This window comes from Phalacrocorax aristotelis, chromosome 6 (assembly GCF_949628215.1).
Source record: "Phalacrocorax aristotelis chromosome 6, bGulAri2.1, whole genome shotgun sequence".
NCBI classification, from domain to species: Eukaryota; Metazoa; Chordata; class Aves; order Suliformes; family Phalacrocoracidae; genus Phalacrocorax; species Phalacrocorax aristotelis.
In genome coordinates, this window is record NC_134281.1 from 54,996,787 (window position 1) to 55,020,525 (window position 23,739).

The 23,739-nt window shown below is 37.8% G+C and overlaps 1 protein-coding gene across 6 annotated transcripts in view; it reads right to left on the bottom strand.

Annotated features, from left to right (window-relative positions):
• TTLL7 (tubulin tyrosine ligase like 7) overlaps positions 1 to 23,739 on the bottom strand; it is an 80,966-nt gene that overhangs the window by 28,348 nt on the left and 28,879 nt on the right. For all 6 annotated transcript variants that reach the window (XR_012661278.1, XM_075098013.1, XM_075098011.1 and 3 more), the window contains 8 exons: positions 23,161 to 23,377; positions 20,516 to 20,680; positions 19,536 to 19,694; positions 8,616 to 8,710; positions 7,818 to 7,965; positions 7,667 to 7,740; positions 4,626 to 4,761; positions 3,733 to 3,819 (listed from right to left, as the gene is read on the bottom strand). Coding sequence is in view for 5 of the 6 variants with exons in the window: in XM_075098013.1 (XP_074954114.1) it covers positions 3,733 to 3,819; positions 4,626 to 4,761; positions 7,667 to 7,740; positions 7,818 to 7,965; positions 8,616 to 8,710; positions 19,536 to 19,694; positions 20,516 to 20,680; positions 23,161 to 23,377 (1,081 nt within the window). In the remaining variant the exon portion in view is untranslated. The remainder of the gene's footprint in view (positions 1 to 3,732; positions 3,820 to 4,625; positions 4,762 to 7,666; positions 7,741 to 7,817; positions 7,966 to 8,615; positions 8,711 to 19,535; positions 19,695 to 20,515; positions 20,681 to 23,160; positions 23,378 to 23,739) is intronic.

Consider the following 23,739-nt stretch of genomic DNA (forward strand, 5'->3'; position numbering starts at 1 on the left):
CCTAATCTTTCTCACATGAAGAGCAGCATACCATAGTAAGGGGAAAAAAATAATTTTATTTCAAGTATGACTTACACTCCCGGACATATTGAGTTATAGTTTGAAATCATAAATGAAGTGATATGGAATACCATTTACCATCAGTTTCAATGCATCACTGATAATTGCAATAACTGAATCTATAGTTTAACAATGATCAATGTGAAGTAAAGAAATACATCAGGGGACTTGGGCTGGTACACTTCTGAATGAGAAAGTGATTAATCCACATCCCGCAGCAAGCGGAAACCAGAAGAATATAGCAAGCTATGCTAGGTGTATTTGGTGTGCCATATGCACGCGGGATTCAGTGTCATTAGGTAATTAATCTTGTGCTATTACCAAGGATACTGCAAGACAAGAAGCAGAAAGTAGGAAACAGAGAAACTGATGCAAGAACATAGACTACACCGGAAAATTATTCTTCTTCCATCTACCATCAGGCAGACAAGAAAAATGCAATATCCTCCATTATATCTATTATCCTAAGAAGGCTCATGTGGTCCCTTTTTTTTCCTATGCCTTTTCTTTTTTTCCAGTAACTCTCATCTATAAGAAGCTACGGTGATGGCTTCATCTTCCTACTCCGCCAACGGACCGCAATTAAAACTCAGATTTAAAAAAATTGATATGATGATTTCTGAACATATTTTGGGTCACAGTGAAATAGAAGAACTCTCGGGATGAATTTAAATTGTCCTATTATCTTAGCATAACGTAATGCACCAAAATTTGTTGTGAAGGGCAATAGAACAAAGCCCCAGAGATACTGTTCCTGCAAGATACACTTTATAACTAAATATATTCTACCTGAACTTCTATTCCAGCCAAGGAAGGAAAGAAATTTCTGCCACTAACTTAAAAACAACAGTATGTTTATGCAAGCCCAAGTTGTTAGACCATATAAGGAAGAGTTGAAGAAGTATATCCCATTGAGGAGACTCCTGGAATTGTTTAGATTACACAAAGAATATTTCGATATCTACCTGCCAAAAGGACTGATTAAGGTGCCTCAACACTTACTGCCTCTCAAAAACAGCTGTCCTAATCATGAAATGCTGCATATCACAGAGATAGATTGATCAGACATTCCTGATGAGGTATACAAGGTATAATAAACATTTTTTAATCAAAACTCACAGGGGCTTTAAGGTAAATCTCTTTCCCACTTACCATATGCATGTTCCGCAGGCATTCTACACTAAACAGTAAGAACATCCTGACCAAGACTTCACATCAGTTAATGAAGAATTAAAAAAAAGAAAGGTCGATGAAAGTACAAAATGCAATAGTGAAAAGTAATAGCTAGATCTGGTTTTAAACTGACCTCTTAAAATAAATGATATTTGATTGCTTAGCGGTTCTAATCACCTTGATTTTCCCCTTATGCTAACCTAATTTTTCTTTGATTAAACTCATCTGATTTTATATCAGAAAAATAAAAATAAAATTAATTGCTCATTTCCTCTAAAAATCAGTTATTTTATTTCCTTAGTTCTTTCTCCTGCACAAACAGGTGCAATGCAATAAACACGAGTAAACCTTTCAGTGTGTAAGGATAAGGTGCCCTCTAGAGGCTACAAATAAGCCAGACACTTCCAGAACGTATTTCTCAAACTAAGCAGAATTCAGCAGTATTTTAACTGCAGGCAAAAATGCCTTCGTTCTGGGAAATTCTTGACTTGTTTTCTACTCTGAGCTCTTAATCACATTCAAATAAAAATAAGGCTGAAAATCCTAGCAGATGCGGAATAGCTGTTACATGCACAGCTTATTTATACACACACATCCCTCTATCCCTCAGATATATATATGTGTGTGTGTGTGTGTGTGTGTGCATATATATATATGTTTCTATATATGGAGGAGGATGAGGAGGAAAACACCTCTCCTAACTATTCCAGCTGTTCTGTATAGAGTTTTCCGAGCCCTGATTGTTCCTTTTTGCAAGGAAGAGGATGTGCCCAAGGCAGACTTCCTAACAGTAGCTTCTGTCAGCAGGCCAGCCACTGACTTTTAAGGGAGGGCACGACTTCATGACCTTCCAAAAGAACCTTTCATGTTGGGTAACAAGACATGAAACATACTGCTCCTTTGGGTTTGTTTTGTCTATCAGACCTTGCATAGGTGGTTCTTTTTTATACACTAATGGATCTTTATTTGTAGGGTTTTATGATTACAGGAAGATGAGTTTTACAGCCTTCCAATTTCATCGATTTTATGGAAAAAAAAAAAAAAAGTGGGAATTTTGATTATACACAATTTTTTCTTTCTCCTGTAAGTACTAACGATGTTGTACTGGTAGTGCAGCTTGTAAACTGCGGAATCCATTTGGCTGCTACAAAAGAAGACCATGCCATATAGTGTCACTCAAATTGACCAAACTTCATCTTAAATCTAATTAAAAGAGGTTTCTCTATTTGGGGTCAGTCCCTATTAAATGTTTATGGCCTCCAGCCTGGGAATGGCTTGTGTGCAACCAGTGTAGAGATGGTATAGATCAAGTCAGCCAGACAAATGCTCTCTGAGGGCTGCTGGGTGAAGGCAGGAAAAACATGACTGAAGTGTTGAACTTGAACTAAGTGACCCTATGGTAAAGAACTGAAAAGGAAACCTCAAGGGAAAGAATCCCTGAAGAATGTGGGTTGAGTGTGTTGTCAGAGTAGACTGGATTTTTTTTCCTCTTCTTTAAATGAATCCACCATTAAAGTACTAGCTCCCAAAATCACCATATTTTTAATGAGGTTCCTGCAAATCCAACTTAATACCAGATTGGGTATGGAGATCCTCTTTCCAAATATGCACGCCTGCAATAAGATGTAGCTCTTTGGATTCTGCACATGCATAAAGTACCCCTGCAAGCTCAGGACAATTGTCAGCATTCATTTTGTACAGAAATTCCTAGATTTGTACACCACGTTCTCAGAAACATAAAATGCTGTAAAAAAATTTACATGCATCCATGAGCAAATCCATTAGAACCCAGGGATACAAATGTAGGCTCTTCTAAGCAGACTTAGCCTAAAATGTTTGCAGGATATAAGAAACATACTTATTTTAGCCAAGCCCAAACTATTTATCTTTACTGGCTTACAGAGATATGCAGTGTATTTAAGGCAAACACTTGCATGAACTATGCACACAACCAGAAAGCATTAAGCTAAAAATAATATACATTCACTTTAGAAGCGGATTTTTGATACAAAACAGGCTCCAAGATATACTGTACAACCCTTTTAGCAAGTAAGCAAGATACATCATAATCACAATTAATCCTCTGAGCTTCCATAGTGCCTCTTATCCCATGATCTCAAAATTCCTTAGTGGCACTAATCGATTAAAGATTAAAGCATTCTTCTGAGACAGGCTATGGATGTAAAAAAATAATTTCACACACTGAAATCAAGCAATCTCTTGTACAACAGTTGTTGCCATGCACAATTCCTCAAAACAGCTTAGAGAAGCAAAGAAGGATCTCATATCCAGTTAAAATTTTAATGGGATTTAGTTGGGCTAATGGTAGTTATGCTTCTCTTCGTACTTTAAAAAAAAAAACCAAAACCAAAACAGGCTAATGGCAGTCGGAGGAAGAAAGCTTCCACCAGGATCAGCTAACTAAATTCCTCACTTAAAATTCTCAGATCACTTCTCTACAGAGTGAAACAAAAAAATTGGTATCTAAAAGTCAAATACCTTAGGTCCTCGCTGCCTGGTGCATTTTCCCATCAGTTTTTCATCATCTATTTCACACTGCTCCAGAAGATCCAAAATGTCCTCCTCCTAGAAATGGGAATTTCACTACAATTAATTCAGGACATATCTTACCCTTCCCGAGTTCAAGCACCAACTGGTAGGAATTTGAAATTACTTCGATTACTAATTCCTGAAATAAGACTATGAATCTCTCCATAGGAGGATATAAAAGTATTTCTTCTGATGCATGCATCTCTGCTTGCAATCAGCATGAAACTGGAAGTTAAAATCAAGTCTTAACATTTATTAAAGATAAAAGTCTGAAGAAAGGGTTGAACAAAGATTCCTGTAAAACTGCTGGATGATGCCAGCTACAAAGATGGGAAATTATTTCTCAGATTTCAAATTAAATCACGGTAGTTGGTTATTTTAAAGGTAGCCATTTTCCTACTGTTTATCTCTGACTACGTAAGTAGGCAATCAGCCAGAGTTTTTGGGTGCCTTAAACTAGTGGAGCTGGTTTTATATCTCTCAGTGCAGTCCATACAAGTGGATGAATAGGCTGGGAGCATTACTGGAGGAAGAAGGAGGCAATTACCAGCTCAAAAGCAGTTTCTGCCAACCTCTGGTTTGCCCAGGGGTAAGGCTGAGGATCAGGGAAATGGTAAAGTAGCTTAAACCCATCTAGCCTGTCTCCACCCTGGGTCCACTGCAGTTCATCCAGATTCAAGGATCTGGCCCGCAAGCTGCACAAAGAATAATAATAAAATGATGGAAACATTATCAAATGCTATTTATTAGCCATCGCACATGATTATCGTGAAACTAATCCACAAGATCATGAATTCCAACATAAATAACTCCTAAAGCCAATACTTCTTGTGTTTCAGTACCTTCATTCTTTTTAAAGGGTTATTCATTTCCCGCTGAAGTGAAGCTGCTCTCCCAGCAAGAAATGTCTGGAAAGCAGTGGCTAACAAACTCTCATACTTTTCAAGTAATGTCTTATCATCAGGAGGGTAAATTCGCCTAAAACAGGGGGGGAAAAATTGAGTTAAAGATAGAAGCCAAGCTACTTATCACCCTAGGAACAAAAGTAATGCAGCTAATTCACAGTCTCTTCTATAATGCATATGCATCCCATCTATAATAATTACATAATATCATATAATAAAACATATACTCTGAACATTGCTCTTTAAATCTAATTTTAACTCAGTGAACACATTCATGTGTAAACCAGCAATTAGCCAGTCAAAACAAATACCATGCAGGTCATTCCAGAGATATATCAAAACTCATTTTTGTGGTACTCTGAAATTTCAGTGGGTGTGAATGATGCATTCAGGTGTGAATAATGCATGAAATATTAACAAAATATTGCATGTAAAATTCAGAGTCACAAAACAATTTGTATTAGCAATAAAAGGACACAAAACAGTGAAAAACTGAACAATTACTTTGAGTTAATGGGCATGATGTAAATTAAAGATCGAATTTCTACTGCGCTCGAACACTAAATCCTGCAAAATAATGAACAGGAAGAAATAGAACCTATAAGAAAAAAAAATTGTGGTACATGGATGTAGCAGGGTGACTCTGATTTTCCATCAGAGCAGCTATGCCATTATTATCAAAAATCACAGGTAAGGAGATTATGACGGTATGAGAAGCAGGACTTGGTGATTTATTCACGTTCATTGAGCAACAATGGGCTTTGAAGAAAACCACTACAATCCATTTGTCATGAATGCCTGAAACACACCCAGAAATGATGAAGGAGGAAGACTAATTTGTATTGTATTGTAAGGAGTAATCCATAGCTAATTCCGCCCGTGCTGTGTGAAGCATAGGGATCATTTATACGTTGACAGGCATTATGTGACTTTTATGTTTTTGTGGATCTTTTGTGAACTTTTTAAAAGGTTCTTTCTCCTTCTTCCTTTTCAGTCTTTTCCTCCTTGAAAAAGTATCTTTCATTATGATGTTGTTGCAATGAAAAAAGGGTGGTTATGATCCCATTAGACTCAGGGCAATTCTAAAGCAAACTGAAGGTGGTGCCAGTTTGCATAAAATACCCATAGGAGCTCTAATCTAGTTGCAGTTGACACTTTTTAATGGTGTTGATTCTACTGCTGAAAAAAGTGCCACAGAACAATACTTCAAAGAAAGGATATTCATTTTAATAAATGTAGAAATACACTGCAGCTAAAGGCCATTTCAAATGCATATACATCCTTTTCAGTTCCTCATGAATTCATGCTTGAAAGCCTGGCCCCTACTTTGGCCCCCCAGGACTCCGACTGGAATCAGTGGGCTAGTTGTCCTTGCAGACAGACACTTGACTAAGCCAACTGCTGAACTTGACATCCATAGATTAAACCAAAACCTGCTGAGGTTGACTGAGGTTTCTCTGGATTTTTATTCAGAAAGCAATATTAATCCATGCAGCAATACTAGCACCCAAAACATCCATGATTCTATGGCAATGCCTGACAGAAGCTAGCTCTGCTCTGCAGGAGAACATCACAGATAAAACTCCTCTGCATCTCTAGCCAAGATTCCTTCACTTCCCAAGCTCTGCTGATTCTTCAGCCTTTTTGCAAACACATGGTAAGAAGAAAACACAAAGCTGTTCTGCCCTTCTACATGTGCACATTCCTCACAAAATACTTCACTTTTTCCTGAAGAAAAAACAATATTTTTGTATTTTTGACTTACATTACCAAAAAAAGCTAAATAAAGAGCACATTTGGCTCATTTTCAGTCAAGAAGTGAATAAGCAACCTAAAACGTGATCAGTTAAGAAGTTAGACTTTAAAGTTATCGAGAAAGCAAAATGTATTACATCATCATCATATTTCTCTTTCTTAAAGTTCAAGTAGCATGAAAATAACTGCTTCATTGTGGGGATTTTTGATGTACTAGTTCAGGTCCACATATGTAAGGAAAGGATGTAATTAAAACTGGGAGTGTTACAAAGAAAGACTTTTTGTCGGCAAAATCTTAATTCATCAAAAATGAAAATTTCACAGAAATATCTGTCTGTTTAACTAAGAACTTTACTGGGAATTATAGAACATCTGCCCAAAAAAACCAGACACGAAGAACAGCAGTAAAGGCATTCTGACTAATTCAGAATAAAAGATGTGAACCCAGACCTCCCGCATCCTGGATGAATGTTATAAAGAGTAGGCAAATGCTCCCATCATCTCTTCCTAGCTGTACTCCACTCCCTTTCATCAAATATTCAAAGGCCTTGCTTTTACTTTTCATTGAAGCAAATGTCAAGAAATAATATTAATAACATCATAAAACAAGATTCTTGTTTTCTGGCCAATGCCTATTATAACCAACAAGCTAAAACTTCCTTTTGGATGAATTTTACCAAGGCATCTGAAGATACTTACGTTTAAGTCTACAAAGATCCAAAACCAAAGTGCAGGAATATGAGTAGAGTATTTCAAATGCCATTCTAACAAAAATGATGGAAGCCACATAGATAACATTCAGATTTGATTTTTATAAGGGAATACAGAAGTTTGATTTTTTTATGAGGGAATACTCACACCCCTGTGTTGTTGCCCCCTAGAGATAAGAATCATCGTATGTGGTTGCAGAACAGGTCCATAATGACAGTCATGGTTCTTGGTACACTGAACGTGAACATGTGAACAATCGTGTTTTTCTAGCAGATGTCTTGCACAAATACTAGTGTGGTTGATGTCACATAAATTCCTAAGTACATGCAAAAATATGGAATCAAAAAAAGGACTATCCGAAAAAAGAAACCTTTACTACCTGGTGTACATGTATATATTTTCTATAAATGCCTACACATTTTTGGCAGAAAATTATAATCTACCATAAATATTTGTTTCCATTATTCCTAAAGAATGCCTTGAATACTTGCTACTAATACAAATATAGCTACCTGTAGTTCCCCATGTGTCTATTTTCATGCTCCTCTTTGGAGATCTGTTTACGTACTTGTGCAAGTCTTTCCTTCTACAAATCAAGAAAACAGGACAATTAAAGAGGGCATAAGCCATGGGCAAGAAACAGCACATTTTTTTCCTTCCTACCAGTTCTTCTTTCCTCCTTTCCAGTGTGTGACGCTGCTTCTCCCAGTCTGAGGAACCTGGTAACAGTTTTTTCATTGAACCTTGACCATACAGTCTTTTTTGAGCTTCGGCCTTCTGTTGAGCTAAATTTCTCCTTTTATCACTTGTCCTGGAACATAGATAATATTAAGATATGTTAATCCAATGCAGCTGAGATGAGATCTCAGCACTTTCATCTCAAGTATATCATCTGTATTTTTCAGTCATGTGCAGTTTATGATATAAAATTAGAATGAAAACACTCATTAAGAGTTTTTTTTAAATATTAACTTTTACGGCTACAATATTTTCACACTTTAAGGTGTGCTGTAATGACTCTGTACTACAATTTAATGTACAAACGTGGTTGTATCTAATTTCCTGAAGTGCAGATTTTCTCCAATATATCCTAACTACAAAGCTTTCCTGTAGAGGGGTATGGTTTTTGACCATATGTGAAACTATCGCCAAAGCAAATTTCCTGTGTGGCCCCATGCCCATGATTGTATTCATATCCCCACTCTGAGACCTGTTTGAAAAAATCATTAAAAAGTATGGAAGTTACTACTACAATTCACTTTTTTCAAGCACATGAGCAAGGAGAATAATTAAATTGGGGTTAATTTCAATAGCAAATCTGACAGCAAGGGAAATATTTACATTTTGAAAATACAAAGGTGGAAAAAAGGTCTCCCTTCTCCCTATGTCAGTCAAATTAAAAAAAAGAATAAAAATCAAAGCAACACAAAGAGAGCCAGACTGAAGAAAAGAGAAGTTTACCGTATGTTGAGAAGCTTTAATGCATTTAGCAGAACACCTTTTTTTACATCATAGTCTATTTTTTGATCAGTTCCAAAGCTTGGGGCACGATTAATCTGAAAAAATGAGACACAGAACACTCAGGAATGTTCACCTTCACTGGGAACACATCTATTGTAACAGCCTTTGGAGAAACCATTCTTTCAAATATAGCAGAGGTTAAGAGAACACATGTTGAGAAGCTCATTTCCGTCTGTATTTTTTAAAAAAAACAGAGCACTGAGTATCACAGATACTGGGATCCAGGGGATGTACCTTTCAGCCACCAAGTTATCCAAACACTGACGATGAACTCCACTCAAGTACTGGCACCATAAATCCAGTCTAATCTGTTCTTGGTTGCTGCAGTCAGAAAATTTGCCATGCAAAGTGCTGTTAAACACGTTATAACAGACTATGTGCCGTGCTATGGTAGTCTAGCACAGGAAGAGTTAAACTCTTTCCTAGCTCCCAGTCTGAAAGCGACTTTGAATACTTCTCTAAAAAGTAACAACTATATAAGGACACAAAGAGGCTCTGATTCAAGGTCTTCTCAAGTATATTTAAATAACCATTCAGATACACTCTACAGCAACACCTAGAGATCTAAGTTATTAAATCAGTACATAGTGTGAAAACATAAAATAATTAACAGTCTCAGTAACAAAAAGCCTATAAGCTAAGTACAAGATAAGAGATGAAAAATGTTACCGTAAATATAGAGGAGCAAGGGAGACACGACTGCGAATCAGTGAGACTAAATCACACGCTTAACAGCCAGGAGTCACAACCAGCCACCACATAAGCACTGCCAAGCTTTGGAGCCCCTGCAGCAGAATGTAGCTTTTGGAAAGCTTTGAGGCGGGATAATGAAGGAGCTGCATTAACACGTCTAGGAACACCTTCCAGGCCAGTATAAAACTTTATACATGAGCAATGGGTGCTAATGAGAGGTGGGGATCTCACCTGGCCAGTGATGAGCAGTGCTGGTTACAGAAGGGACAGGTGCTAAAGAGCCTCAGAAGTGAAAACTAATACCTAGTGCCCCATGCAAATAAGAGGTGGGATACGGAGACAGTATGTTCAGAGCAGAGGACAAAAGCAGTTCATTAAAATTGTGTTTTAACACTCCTAATACATTAGAGCACTGCAGAACCTCTGCAGCTGTGGGACAAAATTATTCTGGCTGGTGAGCCACCAGCTGCCCTGTTGCTGAGTCCCAGCTGCCCCATCGCTTCTGCTTATAGCCGAAGGGTACCTTTTTTGGCTTTGAGAGTCAGCTTGTTTGCTGGTTTTGCAGGCAGGCTGGCAAAGTGAGCAATGAGATCTGATGTTGAAAGAAAAATCATGAAAATTCAGCAGAAATAGTGAAAAAGTGCATACATATTCTTTTTTGGAAAACTTTCATCCAAATATTTAATTGACCAACCTCCTTAGACTGACCCGTTCGTCTCCTATCACATCACACAGGCTAATTTTTTTTTCTCTCCTGTGATAGTACAGTTATTGACCTTCATTTTTTTTTAAATGTGAATGTTCCACTTTCAGCTAAGCAAACGTGAACCTTCAGAGAAACAAATACAAGGACTAAAACCCAGTTCTCCAACATTTAATTAAAGAGTACTGGCAGTTGACAAGACCAGACACGTCGCATCTCATTTCCAACATGAAGCTTAAACAAAACACTTTCACTAGAGCTGCATTGATTAAATACAGTTGGTAACTGAAATAAGTTGGGATTACTCTGATTTTGAGATATCATATTGACTAATACAGGAAGGATTTACGGATGTTTAAAAACATATGCATCAAGATCCAATATGGAGCCTTTTGCTTCCGTCCAGCAAATACCCAAGTGCACAAAAAGCTCACTGGACTGAAAACAGAGGCACAAAATGAGGCCCCAGCTCTTTATTAAGGAGAAGTGGTAGGTATTGAACAAAACGGTGTTCTGTACCATGTAGTGAAATTTTTACTCTATATGAACATGCAGCAACTAACAATATTCTACTCTGAAATAATGTTTTTGCATGCATTAAAAGCAGATTAACAGACAGGAATATACTACTTCAAACTTCCAACAAATTAATTTCTAATTTTTTATATACACTGAATCCTTAAATCCAGTGAGACTAATTCTGAACATGTAAAATGCTATGTTGGTCCAATACTGAGAGATGCACAGACGCATGCTTACATGGCATTGAAGCATCCAACTTGAGAGCATACAGAAGTGCACACTTGTATGCATATCTGGTTTGGGTACTTCCTACACTTACAACTATTCGAAGTATAATATTGGGCATAAATTCTTCATTAAGAAAAATGCTATAAATATGTGTTACTTATATGAGCACCAGTGAGAATTAACAGTATGAAAAGTGTAAAATAATTTAAATGACAGGCTCTCTCCTACCTGGTGAATTTTGCCAAAAATCTACATCTGGCACTTTTGAACAAACAAAACCATACTGACTGTGTTTATTAAGTAGACAAGTAAAGTGGTGGTAGGAAAGACGTAAGAAGGCTTTTGCAATGCTATTATGAAGCAAAATGCTATTGTGACATATTACACAATCATTCCACGCTAAGATTTCTGTCATTTTAATGCAGTCACTTAAGAAGCTGAATAGCTACGGCAGTCATAGTTAAAACTGGAGCACTGCTCTATCACCTCCGTCCTCCATTTTTTGACACACCATTCATGACTAATATTTGAGATCCCAATCCTACTGTGACCTCCATCCTGACGAATAACCAGAAGGGCAGTAAAAACAGCAATCCAGTTCTGGATATCCATCGCAAACTTGGCTTGGTGCAATATGTTTCAGGTAGCAGTAGATGCAGGTCCAGTACAAATAAAATCTGAGCAACTGGGTACATCAGAAAGTTAACTCACAGAAAGCAGGTGTGAATGTAAAGTTCATTAGCTGTTCCATACTGTCTACGTGTATACTTCAGCTGCCTCTTGATTCAGTGTCACTATGTGCACGGATGCTTCAGCAACAAACTTTTCTCTTTACCTTCCTTGGCTATGCATCTCCCTTCTCACAAGATAAACTTCAAGAGGCAGTCTTGACAGCTGACCTTAAATGTCAGCTATAAAGTTTACTTATCACTAAGTGAGATGGAGTTATGGGAGGTATAAAAAAGAAATATCTTCATCCAGCATTGCTACCCAAAACTTCATAACCTGAACCCGCTGTGTAAGTCTCTGATGTGCAAAACCACCCATACTCCTGATGTAAATCTTCGAGAAATCATAATTAAGTCACAAAACAAAGGATTTAATCCACAAATAACATTTCTAGACCAGAAAACCCCTCTTCAATGCCAGGGAAAAAAAAAGGAAAAGCAGGAGATCATCTAATCTCCAGAGCTTACAGAAGATACACTCCCCGCAAAGAGCACAACGAACTGAACTGGTTACCACATTTTACAGACTCACCACACAATACCTTTTCAAGGCTCCACTTGCTTGTTCTCAGAGGTAACTAATGCCTTTTTTCTTAACAGTGTCTTATATTATAGACTACCTGGGACCTCACTCAAAGGTTTGACCTAGCTGAATACTTTCCATGATCAGCACTACTCTTACACTTGGAGCTGTCTGGTTGAAGCTACTCACATGGATTTTATAACACCAATTCCGGAGCTATGGCAGTGTCGTGCATTAGGTTTCGTTGGATAAACTATCTTCAAAGCTTCAAATTTTCTAATCTGTTGTATACAGCAATGCACAGAAAAGAAAAACTGCTTAATGAACAAATACAGTATTCCTCTATATAGAATCCTGGACATAATGTTTCTCACATCTATTATTTTTATGGTATCACAGTTTTATCTCCCAAATATCTGCTTTACTGGTGATGATACTTTAGCTTCTTTACTTTCTCTGACTTTTCAATAGCTATAGAACTGAATTGTCTGCATAAGTTTTTAATTCCTGCAACTGAAATCTTCAACGTGGGTTTCATAATTAAAATTTCACTGAATATAGCACATAAAATTAATCAAACTGCTTATAAGCACAGCAGTTGTGTAGCTCAGTGTATTTCATAATTACATACTTGTCAGTAGAGAACCTCACACATGTAATGCTTAAATTAAGCACCGTAAATTGAAGTACCTCTTGTGAAGGCTCCCATCCACAGGTACATTTGCAAAGGATTCTGATTTTACAAAAATTATTCTCTGTAAATGTTCTCTTCTTCACCAAGACATGGGATAGATTTTAGCCTGGCATTTCACCTCTTACCAAAACAGTCAAAGAGCATGTTCTCACTCCCCACTGCTGCAGCCTATTAGTATGGAACAGAAAAAGAAATTTTCCACTATCTGTCACACATACCTATCAAAAAGACCTTTCAAATATAAAGAGAGATTACAGGAATGACTTTATAAACCTAAAATCAATTGAATAAAATATTACATCCTTTCAATAACAGGGATTTAATCTCTGTTCAATCTGTAGGGCAGCGTGAATGTTTTGGAAGGGATCTCATTCTTTATTAAAGTGATTGAGATTGCTAACAACAGAATTTGAAAAGCAAAAGAAATTTATAAGCCATAAAAATCCTATTACACAGAGTGCTGTTAGTGGCTATCATTGAGCAGGTCTTTGATTAGAGATAAACATGAAGTTCATTCTAATCACTCATTTCTAAATTTCACAAATTGCAAGGGTGCTAACCCCCTTTTTCTTAGCATAAGCAGAAGGCTGTTTTTCCATGGCAGTTAAAACTAATACAAATCCAAGCTGTCACACTCTGCTTACTTCATTGTCTTGGCCCTGGGGTCCACAGAGGGTGAGGAAGCTGATCCCAATGATCCACATGAATATTAAGCCCACCACAAATTATTTTTCTTTGGTCCTTGATCATCTCAGGAAGGAATCCTACAAGCACCAGTGCTGTCACAGGGAAGGGGGCAGGGAACAAGCCTTCAACAACAGATGGGAGGAATGCAGAGATCTTGCAGCTGGTACACTGATCAGTTTAAACACCACAGAACTGCCTCATACAGGGACAGTTTCACATTTAACCTCGTCCAGTGTGACTGCAGGCGGCCAGAAAGGACTGGTGCTGCCCCTCTCTTAGTCCTGCCTTCATGCCACTTCCCTCTTCCCTGCGCCAGGCCAAGCGTTGTAAAGTCCCTGCGTGAGGAAGTTCTGCACGTTGGTTTGGTGTAAAATTATGGCTTGCTTGGAATGGTAAATAAGATGTTCATCCAAACAGCAACCAGAAACATCTCATCCGATAGACATGACCACCAGACAGAGACAAGTTGCTAGACCAGCTGTTCGGGCAACTGCCCACAGCAACACAATACTATATGTGAAATCAAACTGCAGTCTTTTTCCACTCTTTATTTACTGGAAAAGCGGGAGGAGTAGGAGGTACTACTGAAGGCAAATATTGAGCCAGTTAAAACCATGCGTGCTTAGTGGATTCACTGTTACTGTTTGAGAGCAAGGAGAACCCTTGTACAAGTGTCAGAGAGAAGAAAAATCCAGCAGACAGCAGGAGAAAGAGCCCCAAAAATGGCTCTCCAAGGCAACAGAGGGAGAGGCTGCCTGGGCACAAAACTCACTGAAAGGAAGTCTTCTTTGTTATAAATAAATATAATTTAAAAGAAGGAAAGGATTCGACCAAAGAGCTGAATGAGTAGTCTCATCAGTTGCTCTTCCTAACAGTAACTGGAAAGGTTCTAAGCATTGCTGAACTCTTAGGTCAAGGGGCAACTGAGCTTTTGCAGCTTTTCTTTTATACATATGTATATATACACTCATCAAACAACTGAAATGCTGACCTCGCTGAAGACCATGGGAGGGCAGCATTACTGGCGCTGTGCTCACCTAACCGATCGGTAATGTGCTATGTTATTGTGCTCCTCTGTTAACACTGCCTCGGTGACTGACATAGAAGTGCTTTATGAAACACATATAGTTTTTACTGAAGAATATGAGTAAAGCAGGTGCTCTCTCTTGCAAATCTACAAAGAAAATAAATTGTTCCTTTTCAAACTTACAATAAGCTTCCTTCAAACACGAATGCTTTTAAATCCTCTTAACTTTTATGACTGTTAAGAGCAATCTGAAAATCACAGGGGATTGCCTGTACCTGACAAAATTACCCAAAACGTTCTCCATCTCCCATTTGAATAAAATTCACGTGCTCTGTGGCAAGTTGGCACAATATGCAGCTGGCAGAATACGGTTTTCTTACAGTTCTAAATTATAAAGGAACAATGGCCAGCCTCACGGTAAAGCCCAAATGGGCTTATATCTGTCTGGAAACCATGAAGGCATAACAAATTCAGGTGCCCAAAATGCCAGTTCAGTTATTTTTCCAATGAGAATCTCACTTTAAGTTCTTTGTATGAAGAAGAGTTTAAGCTTTTTCCCCTTGACAAGTAATCTGCAGCACATTTACTTGGTATAATCATCTATGTGCATTTATCAGAGCATCAACAAGAGATACATTTCCCTATTTCAAAGCAATAACAGAAATCCCAAAAGATCACACAGGAAGTTTTTCTAGGTATTTGTTTCTTTTATTCTCTTTCTTTTTCATTCAGGCAACCTTTCCACATCATGCCCCTATGCACTATTCTTGAATTTTTCCAGCCATTTCACTGTGCATCTCTAAGGAGAGCCTGACTGGCTTCTCTCAAACCCCACTTCAGGTCTGCAGTTAGATCCCACAAAGCCCTCCCTTTCCAGGTGAAGCAAACCCAGTTCACCCGGCTCCTCCTCATGCAGCATGTGCTCCAGCCCCCTAAGCACCTTAGCACCTTTCTGCTGAACTCGCTCCACTTTGACGTCTCTCCCTTAGTCTGGGGGATAAAACTGGACAGAATATTCCTGATTTCTGGTCATCATCACATGACCACACACATGAGATGATGCGAGATGTGGCCTCACAGGTGCCAAACAGATCATCGCCATCAATCTGTGGGTCCATCACTGTAAGTGCACTTTTTTGACTCATGCTCAACACTTTGAGAGAGAGAAGGTGTGACTGAATCTGGTCTACTTTGCTGAAGGCTGGTCATTTTCCACAAGCCATGCTGCTGACTGAGATGCAGAACTCGATCTCAAACAAAAAAGATTACATTTATGCAGCAACTTTATGAAAAATGGTATCACAGGAACAATTCAAGCACCAATGAAATGCAATGAGATACATTTGGAATGTACTACTTAGACTACAGCTATGAGGAAATACAAGAAATGCAGATACCATTACCCTATATATTCAGCTGTTTGATATCTGCACATAATTTTACTCCTGTAAGGGGCTAAACACTGGCTACGTGGAACAAAGTGTCCTGCTTTGTCAAATATGATCACAGGTGAGAAATCCTGGGAAGTCTTAGGCAAGAACACTATGTTAAGAAATTTGCTTTTCCCTTAAAAGAAAGTACTGTCCTTATTTTTCATGTGGCTACCCCTTGTTTCCAGGCAAGAAAAATGGTTGCTAACTAACCTGTACGACAGCAGCGCTGGAATCTTGATAACATACCAGTGGTCACAACAGGTATTCATAATAACAGGTTACCAAAGCATTGTATATGTATCTGTCTGCTGAGAGACGATTATTTAGAGTTCAATGACCCGAGAACCGGGACATACACATGACTAGGTTGTGTTAATATAGCATCAGTAATTTTATCAGGAAGGCACATCTTGAAGACTGTTGGCAAAACCAGGACTGTATGAGGGGCCCCAAAAGTACAACCAAATGATGATAGCGAAGGCCTTGAAAACCCAGAGACTCTGAGACACACACCGATCACAGTGGCCAAGTAGTGTTCACTGCAGGAATGAACTAGATAACAGTGGGCTTCGGGATAACAAAGAGAACACAGAGCAGAATCTGGGAAATGTGAAACAAACCACTTATGGTAAAACTTGAAGACAATGCAAAATTGCTGGCCAGTGAAGGAACAGCCAGTAAGTAGATGGTGGCAACAAATGAATAAAAACAACCCTAAGTAAAGCTACGAGCAAAGAGGAAGCAACCTTCACCATCAACAGTGTGTTCTTCCTGGTGAGGAACACAAGACACCAACAACTTGCTATAACCACCCACCTTTTTGGGGAGGAGCAGACCTCTCCTGCCCCGTGTTGGCCCTTGGATGTCCAGAGGCACAGACAGGGCAAGCGTAACACAAGAGAAAGGAGTAGATACCAGAAAGTTTGTGTATGGGAGCTTTAACTACCTCATAAATAGGAATTAGCAAAATTGGATATTTCAGCCTAAGATGTCCAAAGTCCTTTTAACTGGACAGATAAAGTTTTGAATAGATGTTGCTAGTTCAGTTACACTAAATAATAAATTTGTGGATCTGTATATCAGGTGAGTTTCTCTCATCCACATAAATCACAAGGGAAATTGGATACCCTGCGCTTGAGGCAGTTCTTAAAATGTGATCTTTGGAGAAAAAGGTTACAACTTTGTGATCACAACTGGATATGATAAGGTTGAACGAGACTGGAGTCCATCCAAGAACTTCAACTGTATGGTTTTTCTATGTAGACAAAGTAACATAGCTCGGAAATTGTGGCCAAAAAGAGTAAGACTGGATATTCTGGGAACCAAAGGGAGATCTAGGTAGTTGTTGCTACTCAGAAAGGATGGAGGCTGCTGGGACTGCAGAGGTGCTTGCCAGAAACATTTGGTGCCACCAGATGGCAATCACGCATTTCCCACGCCCTCACTTTGGTGGAAGGTTCCGGAAGTTCAGTAGCATCAAGGAGCAGGAGAGCTACATCACATCAGGGCAATACATACAAAAGTCATCTCAGGAAAGCGGAGCCATTATAACGTTGCACAATTTATTTCTTATAATAGTTTATTAAGCTATCTTTATAGCAGAAAAGCTACATGAGCCATGGAAACATGAAATTAGATTTACCATCCCAATCCTTTTTTGGCAATTTTCCCATAACACTGGGAACATTCAGAGCCTTGTGATTAGTACTTGTTAGCACTGTTAGAAAGAATGATTCACTCTCCTAAGGGGGGTTTGGCAAGAGGGAAATGGTGGGAAAAGATAAGAGTGGAAAGCTGGGGAAGAAGCCAGAACTGATAAAGGGGAAAAAAAGTAATTATACAGATATACATATATGCACACGCACACTGAACATCTATTAAGTATAGTGTATATATACACACTGCATATTTGACCTTTACTACACTACATATAGTATACACACCGTGTGCATACATACACATACTGTATGTTTGTTCTGAGAGCGCATCAAAAAACATGAACAAGCACAGTAAAACTTAGTTTCTGTACTCATCCACTGAATTAGTAAGTTTCAAAGTTTGAAATTTCTGTTAATTTAGTTCAATGTCTGGCAAAATAAGTTGAAGGATACCTGCATCACCAAAAGCAGAAAAGGAAATAATTAGACTTCTGTATTTAAAAAAAAATAACCAGGTACCCCACTCCAAGTCCTGAAGTATTCTCCAGCAACCAAAAGTACCAGAGCAGCGTTTACTAGTTTATGAGATCCCTTCCTCACAAAAAAAGATGTCAAGGATAGTATGATTCTGTTCTGGGACCCATTATCATAAATGGTGAATCAAACCCCCTAAAATCTCCATACTGCATGTAAACATCCACAGAGATAGAGGGGTGACCTTCAGAATGGAGTCACTGCACAGGTTGATCCACCACTTCTCACAGAAGTAGTTTGTCACCATTTGCTACAAGGCTGGATGAAATGCATACACAGACCAACTTCAGTCTGTACTTAAAACAACTACTTACACTTAAACGCAAGCTGCAGGCAACCTACAGATGATAATCTGGAAGTGTAGAGCTAAATCAAACAGATAGTAGGCTTTGCTTGGGAAAAAAAAAAAGATGCCAGTGCAGCACAGACTAAATTCATGTCATGTGCTCCTTTTGGCTAGCACATCAAAGCCAGCAAATATGCCTACGTCTGCATGGCAACAGTGAAGGGATTTATATTTTTCTAATTAAAATTATACTGAACCCCTGAGAGAAATAAGCACAACGAAACAACTGTCGACAGTATTAATGGCCTGAGAACAAGCTTATAATTCAGTAAATTAATTGTGTACATTTTGCTCATCAGTAGTAAAATCATATTCATGATTTGCTGTCAACAGACTGATTTTTAATACGTTTTGCTTTTTTCTTCTGTCTACACAGCTTCCCAAACAGTTACCATAACGATATAAGACAACCTAAATAAAGGTAAGTGAACTCCACGTATATGTTATAAATAGTGTAATTATAGAGACACAATGGACAAACCTCAAACATTCCTGGTTGAAAATGTGTTCAAGCACCACTTAAGCTTAACTGTACCAGTAATATGTCAGAGGAGAAATGTTTCTTCCAGTCCATTCATGCCAATCATTTGGCCATATTTCATGTATACTGAATTAGTTTCCTCTGTTTACATGGGTGCTTTTAAAAGCCACAGGAGAAGAAAAGAACACATATCCCCCAAAAAAATAAAATTAAGACCATACACTCACAGAAGTAGCCAGAACCATATACAGAGCCATACTCATGAAGTAAATCTATGTAGCACCCAATTGCTATAAACAAGGTCCTTCAGCTAAAATACCAACTGGATTAACATCACATTTCTCATTAAAACTTTCAAAAACATCTGAAATGCAACATTCCTCCAGGAAGACAATTACCTTTATCTGAGTCTCCAAAAATCACTGCAAGGCAGTGTTTCCATACGGATACTGCAGAAAAAGCACCATTTATGTACTCAACAACAGCACCTCCTGCAATGCACAGATTTTCTTTGGAAGTTTTCTTACAAAGACATGGATTCAGCTGGGGCTTAGTTAACTTTACTCTTAAAAATTTACTTTACATTTGTTTAAGGAGGTTTACCTCTAGGAGCCATGGTTTTAGTTTTCTGTCCAGCAGAATATCAAATCCCAGGACTTCAAAGCAGACACTGTCACTTCCTGGTGCTTGCCCTGGCCTGCACATGCGATAAGCATGAAGAACATGTGGCTCTGCAACTATGAGAGTCTTCACTACTAACTCCTGTAGGGATTTTTTTCAGAAAAATTTATCAGGAGAGAAGACACCAGTATATATTGAACTAATGTGTTTCGTACTGTAATCTTTTAAATTTCATTACGGTATCTACTAAAAATAGATTTTAAATAGCAAAAAATGGTCTGTAATAAATGAACTATTCCTATGGAGTAACAGATAGATTTTTTTTATATAGCTCTAGAGTATATTGTTATACTTTCCATAGTACATATGTACTTTTAGTTATGTAGTAACTTAAATGCTGAGGGTATATTGGGTTCAAAGCATAGTATAGCCAATCTTCACCCATTTCATTATGCAACATAATTTTCAATAAATAATCTCAGAATCATATGTACAGACAATGCCTAAGCTCTAACAGTCTTAGGCCTATTCCTCACCCAGAGATGCCGGTAATGTAACCACTGACTTCAATGGCGCAGGTTCCAGTCCACAGATACATGCAACACTGACTACAATTTTGGAAATATTCACACATAAAATTCACTTTATATTCTTGAAAAGTCTCCAGGAATTTAAATGGGAAGGTTCCTTTGTATCATGTTACTTATGTGAATAACTGTTTGAAAGGGCTTTCGTCCCTCAGAAAGTTTAACATTAAATTTATAATCAAACTCTGAATTGAGCCTTTTAAAAACCATACTCATTATTTATAATATGTCATCTGCAGCATGCATTGCTGAATATTTGGGTTAATATACTTTCAAAAATCATTCTGGATTCCAGTAATGTGGACAGCAGAAGCAATTAATTTTCTGAGAATATACATATACAAAATAAAGAAAAGCATGTTAGTTTTATCTTACTGAAATATCACTCCAGAATTTGGAAACATCCAGATTATTTGTTTCTAGAAACTCAGTAAACCATTTTATGGAGCGTTTGCTTCCTTTGTCTTCTGTTTCATCCCGTTCAAAGTGTTCATTATGTTTATTGACAGAGTAGTTCGTCAGATGCATATACAATTGACTCTAAAAAAAGGGTGAGAAGACATAAGAAAACGCTTAAATACAACTCTAGAATGGTCAATTCAAATTAGTTAAAAGAAAAAATATGTTAAATTAATAATGACATAGTCAAACAGTTCATATTTGTAAATAATACTGTGTGCAGATTTAGCCTTTCTGATTCTTGGAGATTTCATCTACTGAATGTTCTAGCCTTCTTATAACAAAACCTGTGCTCGCTCAACATCTGGTTAGGCAATATATTTGCTATTTTTACAGGTCTGTGTGTAAACAACTACCTAAAAAAGTGAAGAGCAATTATCATAACTTACAGAATGATTACATTCCACAAGAAGCAAACAATAAAGATGGTATTTTGAAGTGCTACTTTAAAAGTGCTAAAAAACACTCTGGCATCTGTTTCATAGACAATCCCACATTTCAGTTTCAGTTTTCACTGTAGTTTATTTATGAGAAATGTTCTCATGATAGTGATACTATAAAATATCTTTCACATATAAACTCATCTGCCATGTCGATATCTGCCAAAATTGCTCATTTTTGACTGGCTGGTAGCCATACATCAGAGGGAGGTAAATTTCAAGATATACATTGCATAAATGAGTGAGTGCTATATGTCACCAGCATTCATGTTAGACTGATGTTATCAGTTGCATTTAAAAGGAAAACAACATTACCTTTCCAAGGCCAATTTATAAATCATTATTTATACATTTACGTTATCTCCCAGCACAGATATTATTCCAGCTTTCCACCTACACTACCGTGATGCGTGTCCTCAGCACAGTGACAGTTCTCTGTTTGATTCCTTACTTGAGCATAGTTGATGTTCTAAGCTGACCATAAGCCTTCTGTTCCAATTCCTTTTTGATAAGATAGCCAATAGAAAACACAAGCCTTCTGCTGTCGTTTATCTCACTGCACTTACGTATGTTTAAAAAAAACGTTAATGAAATTATCAAAACCAATCAGCTTAACTGCAGGCTACTTAAGAATATATTGTATCAGCACTGCAAGTAATGAATTTCTCCCATGGCTTCCAATTACTGCCTTGAGAATCTTTCTGAAACCTATTGGTTTTCAGTCATTATAAATGTCATCTTTCCATGAAATAGAAATTATTTCAGACTACAGGAAAATGGAAGTGTTTTTAGAACATCTGTTAAACACCTGAACTAATATTTAGTTTCAAGTTATCTGGAACAATGTCACTGTGGAACTATATCATCCAAAGAACAATGTCATTAGTGATAAGCCAGGCTATTTCATACAATGAAGGTTACAACACCAACAGTTGTGAGAACACACACTGTTCTGTTTATCCACTCAGAGAATATTTCAATGCTGCTAATGCTGAGATTAGTAACAATAGAAAATATTAAAAGTCAACTATTCCAAATATAACATTGGAACTCTTCCAAATGTTCCCTTTGTACTGGGCTCCAAATGATACCTGCATTCTTCAAAGGAGCACTAAGAGACAATCACAATTTTAAGTGACACGTAGGGAAGAAGGCTCTCCATGTGTTGTCTATTGCATAAATCATTGAAGCAACTCTAAAAGTATATGGTACAGCAAAGGAACGATACGGTGGCAATGGAGTAGAGTGAGGTATAAGAAACTCAAGCCTACTGATGCCTCCCAATGCTTCAAATCTACTTCCTTCATAACAGACACCTGCATTTTGGTCTGTGCCAGAAGAGAGGTGTTACACCTCCCAACAGGGAAGATGCTATACAGTGAACAGGAGTGTTATAGTGTCAAAAAACTTTAGCACGTCCCTTACATTTCTTGGTTCTCTGCAAGCTCACAGGCAGCCCTGCTCTATCATCGGAAAGTTGTCAGGTACATACTCCTTTCCCTGCTGAAGCAGTCACTGACAAACAGCAGCAGCAGCGGATGCCCTCATGTTCAGGGCCGGCAGTAACCACTCTCATGCCCTGGTCTTTATATCGCTGTGTTTATGTTTTCTGTGTAGGCTCACAACACAAAGGCTGAGACATTGCAGGGTCCTCAGCAAAAGCTCGAAACTTCAGGGATGTTAAACAGTGATCTAGCAGGAGATAAGGTTATCCTCCCCCCTACCCCACCCCAAACTGAATCTCAGATAAATGCAAAAGCAATGTAACTGTTCTTGAAGTGATTTTCACTTTATTTCATTTTTTTCTGGCTTGAATGCCAATAATTGACATCTTTTGCTGTGTTTTAGGAAATATTTAAACTCTTTAGCATTCATACATGCAAAGTCATATAAAGTTTTTATACATAAGCAATAATATGGCTATACTTGTGATATAAGATAGAAAAGCATGAGTTAAATATCTTTCATTTTAATTTTTTCTCTTCAAAGGTAATATAAAGTTCAGCCAGATGAATACCAAATTAAATCTCATGTCAATTTATTTTATTTTACCTCCTCCAAAAACTACCCAGGTAGAATTCTATGTGCATAAGCAATAAATTGGAATGAACTCCAACTTACCAAATTTGAGTCACTGGGGGGATGATACTTTTCTGTGCCCATTCTCACCAGTCCATCATGATATAAAAATATTTTTAATGGATCACAGGAGGTTACAAGAATATACACGCGTAAATCAAACTTATAGCCTTCCATAAGAAATGGCTTGTCAAGATACTCCTGAACAATCAAGTGATCCTGAGCTTGTAACTTTTCTCCATTTCTTATTAAAGAGATCCTGGTAAAAACAAAAGTTATTTAAAAAAAAAAAAAAGGAACATTGACATTACTCTTCAAAATAGGATTTCATGGTCACCCAGCCAGGTAGTCCGGCTAAAGTCTACCTGAAGAAAGAGACTTGCATATCTGATTTGTAAAGTAGAGAAAAAGTGCCATTCGCTTACACGGCTCTCGGTTTCCTGTCCCTTATGGTGCTTCACTGGATGAAAAAAGGCAATGAGCCATTTCAAAATAACTTTCTGCTTCCTTTGATTCAACAATTTGTAATAATGATTTCCCTCTACACTTAGAAATTGTTTGGCAGAACGACCAGTCTCCAGCTTTTGTGATTATTCTTCCCCAAGCAGCTCCAAAAATAGG